This window comes from Lytechinus pictus, chromosome 3 (assembly GCF_037042905.1).
Source record: "Lytechinus pictus isolate F3 Inbred chromosome 3, Lp3.0, whole genome shotgun sequence".
NCBI lineage: Eukaryota > Metazoa > Echinodermata > Echinoidea > Temnopleuroida > Toxopneustidae > Lytechinus > Lytechinus pictus.
In genome coordinates this window covers 65663043-65667014 of record NC_087247.1, presented here as the reverse complement: position 1 = coordinate 65667014, position 3972 = coordinate 65663043, and the positions used below count along the sequence as shown (strand labels likewise).

The 3972-nt window shown below is 44.0% G+C and overlaps 1 protein-coding gene across 1 annotated transcript; it reads left to right on the top strand.

The window, feature by feature from the left end:
- Positions 1-493: 493 nt before the first annotated feature.
- LOC129274140 (putative nuclease HARBI1) lies at positions 494-1795 on the top strand. Its single transcript, XM_054910991.2, has one exon. It carries the CDS (start codon positions 494-496, stop codon positions 1793-1795), a length of 1302 nt encoding a protein of 433 aa, XP_054766966.2.
- Positions 1796-3972: the final 2177 nt, after the last annotated feature.

The window sequence follows — 3972 nt, the reverse complement described above, 5'->3', positions numbered from 1 at the left end:
GCAACGGGGTTTACTGGTTGTTTTGTTGTACGACAGCTGTTGCAACTGTGAAAGCCCCTTTCACAATTGTTGCCAAACAGACTACAACGGCTTGCGACTCGAAATTTTTCCCGTTGTACGACTCGTTGTAGCCGTTGTACCACTTATTGTACGATCCAGATGCGACAAAATGGTCGCATCTCGGTCGGGAAAAAAACCGTGCTGCTCCGATATTTTGAGCGACGGACGCGATGAAAAATAATTGCACGACAGGCAGTACGAGTGTTGTGCGACTTTGCACGCACTCGTAAGACCCCGAACGAGTGTTGCACGAGTATTTTCATGTCGTACGATGATGCATCCTGTCGTACGAGTCCGTTGTACCACCCTAAGACTATTGGAAGACCTGTCTTGCCCCCTTTGCAACGTTGTACGATTTTTTTTTCACCCCCAATATAAGCTCGAGAACTCCTGAGCTTTCATCCCAAATGTCTGGACCATCCATACTGTAAACATGGCTGCTGCTCGACCAATAGCTCCTGGGAGGCTCTTGCATTTGCTAAGTCTGAGAAGGCAAATCCAAAACGTTCAAGACAGACATGTCATATTGATGGCCTTACTCATCCGTAGACGTCAAAGACATGCAAGGCAAAGAAGAAGGTGGTGGGTCAAACCCTGGATTGAGAGACGTGTGCTGTTTGGACAGTATGATAATCTGATGACAGAGTTGCAGAGAGAATGTCAGGGTGACTTCCTGAACTACATGAGGATGCCACCAGAAACGTTCCTTGAACTGTTGCAGCGCATCACTCCGAGGATAGAGAAGTCCTATCGCTACCGGCAGCCACTGGATCCTGGGCTCAAACTGGCTATCACCTTGAGATATCTTGCGACCGGCAACAGCTACAAAACCCTGCAGTATGCCTTCCGTGTTGCCCATAATACCATCTCTCTGTTTATACCAGAGGTGTGCCAGGCCATCATCAGTGAATACCAAGATGAAGTATTTTCCTGTCCAACTACCCCAGATGAATGGAGAGAAGTGGCACGGACTTACGCTGACAGATGGAACTTTCATCATGTCTGCGGAGCCTTGGACGGAAAACACGTGGCCATCAGAAATCCACCAGGCTCTGGTACGATCTACTACAACTACAAGGGTTTCTACAGTCTCATCCTCTTGGCCCTAGTTGATGGCAATTACAAGTTCCTCTGGGCTGACGTTGGTAATCCCGGTTCATCATCGGATGCCCAGGTCTTCAACCACAGCCCGCTGAGACGTGGACTGGAGAATGGTACTCTTGGCCAGCCAGATCAAGAGCCACTGCCAGATGATGACCGAGACACCCCTTACTTCTTAATTGGGGACGACGCCTTCCCTCTCAGGACATGGATGCAGAAGCCGTACTCCAACCGTGAGCAGACCGACGAGGAGAGAATCTTCAACTACCGTCTCTCGAGGGCTCGCCGTGTGGTGGAGAACAGCTTTGGCATCCTTGCCCGTCGCTGGAGATGCTTGTTGAGTACCCTACAGCTTGATCCAGAAAAAGCCAGGACAGTCATTATGGCCTGCATGTGCCTCCACAACCTAATGAGAGATCGTTTTCCTGGGCTTCAGAACATTGACGTTGACCATGAAGATGAGTTGGGCAACCACATCCCTGGGGCATGGAGAAACGCAGCAGTTCTGCAGGATGTTGAACGAGTTGGCGGAGGCTACCAGGCAAACAAAGAGGGCAAGAAGCTGAGAACTTACCTGAAGCACTACTACAACAGTCCAGTTGGAAGTCTGCCCTGGCAACAACACATGATATAGACTGCCACTTGGCGCACTACTTGGGATACAGCACAGACTCTGCCATAAAAATGGCATGTAAACTTCGATCATGATTTTGTGGAATGAATCATTTCAAAGTAGAAATGAATGACCATGTCAACAGTTATTTTAAACATACATTACTTTTACATCGAAAGGTAGTTTGAAATTTAAAAAGTTAACTCTCCTTAATAACATGTGTTTGAAATAAAATAATGAAGGAGAACATGTTTGAAAAAATGTGATTTATGAGAATAAAAAAGATGTACAGATATAACATATTTTCTTTTGTCATTAATCATGTTGTTTTAAACATGATATATATTTTTCAAAGACATTTTATTAACGATAATTAATTTTATTGACCATGTTAATGTTTAAAATAAAGTTTGAAATAAATGTTCCAAAATGGGTCAGTTGTAAATTAAATTGAGAGAGTTCATCAAGTAACAATAACAATCCAAACAAAAGTTCACTGTTCATTTTCTTTATTTGACATGTCTGACAAGTTCAAATGGATGATGATTGATGTGACGGCGCTGTTGCTGCCTCCTTGATTTAGTGGAATGAATCATTTTAAAGAAGAAACGAATGATCATGTCAACATTTATTTTAAACAAAAATTTCTTTGACAATGAAATGTTTGAAATAATAAACGTTGATTCTCCTTTAATAGCATGTATCTGAAAAAAAAAGAAAAAAAGAACATTTTTGAAAAAACGTGATTTATGAGAATAAAAAAGATGTACAGATACAACAAATGTTATATTGTCATTAATCATGTTGTTTTAAAAATTATATATTTTTTCCAAGACATTTTGTTAACGAAAATGAATTCTATTCACCGAGTAAATGTTTAAAAAAGTTTGAAATAAATGTTCCTAAATAGTCAAATTATAATTTGAGTTGAGAGAGTTCGTCAAGTAACAATAAAAACAATCCTAACAAAAGTTCACTGTTCATCTTCTTCATCTGACAAGTTCAACTGGGTGATGATTGATGTGTTGGCGCTGTTGCTGCCTCCTTGCTGCTGCTGCTGAAAGGGGGCCTGCTGTTTTTGCTGGAAGTGGGGGTGCTGCTGCTGGAAGGGGGCACGCTGCTGCTGGAAGGGGGCCTGCTGCTGGAAGGGGGCCTGTAAATTGGGCTGCTGAAATCCTCCCTGAGGGTTCTGAGGGGTCCAGGTGCTGCTTGGCCCGAGCATCCCAAGGAAGGAAGCAGGTGGAGCGTCATGGGTGAAGCCGATCGGCGCTGACTGAGGCCTGAGTGGCTGGATCATCTGGGGAGTGCTGGGGCGAGATACTGGGGTGGTGGAAAGGTGGTCCGCCCGATCCTGGTAGCGGCTCACCAAGTTGAAAGTGTCCCTGGTGAACTCTCGCCAGAGGGGTCTTGGGAGTGGGCGGACGGCCTGCAGCATCCATTCTAGCCAGGCCTGCCTCTCGTCAGCGCCTTGGGTGAGTGCCGCTTCCACCTGGCTCCGGATGGCCGTCTGCTCGGTGGATGTTCTGATGAATTCCAGGAGGGCCTTGTCCACATCGGTGGGCGACCCCCTCTTCTGCCCAGGGGCGTCGATCCATTTTTCAGATTGGGGGGGCAAAATCATGAATCAACTTTCCAAAGGCGCTGGATCACACAAAACAAACAAACTCACCCACACACACACACACCCTTATATGCCTATATATATATATATATCTATACACACACACACACCCACACACACAAATATATATATATTTATATATAAATATGTATATGACTCATGAGATAGAGACACATATCTCACCAACAAATTAATGCGAGCGCGAAGCGCGAGCTGAAATTTTTTTGTATACTGATCTGATAACAGGAAAAAGGTGCCTGTTTAGGACTGTTTGTCATGAGGATACATATCTCACTACACAGATAATGCGAGTGCCGAGAGCCGGAGGTGAAATTTCTTTATATTCTGACCTGCAAGCTTGATATTCTATGCATTTTTGGTACCAATGATTAAGATGGGTATCTAAAAAACAAAAGATGCGAGCGCGAAGCGCGAGCTGAAAATTTTGATATTTTGATCAGAAAAAAATTGAGTCTAATGGACGTTTTTAATTAAGAACAAGATATATATCCAACAAAAGATTATTGCAAATCGAACCGCGAGTTATTTTGAGGCTTAGAACTGAAAACGGGACATT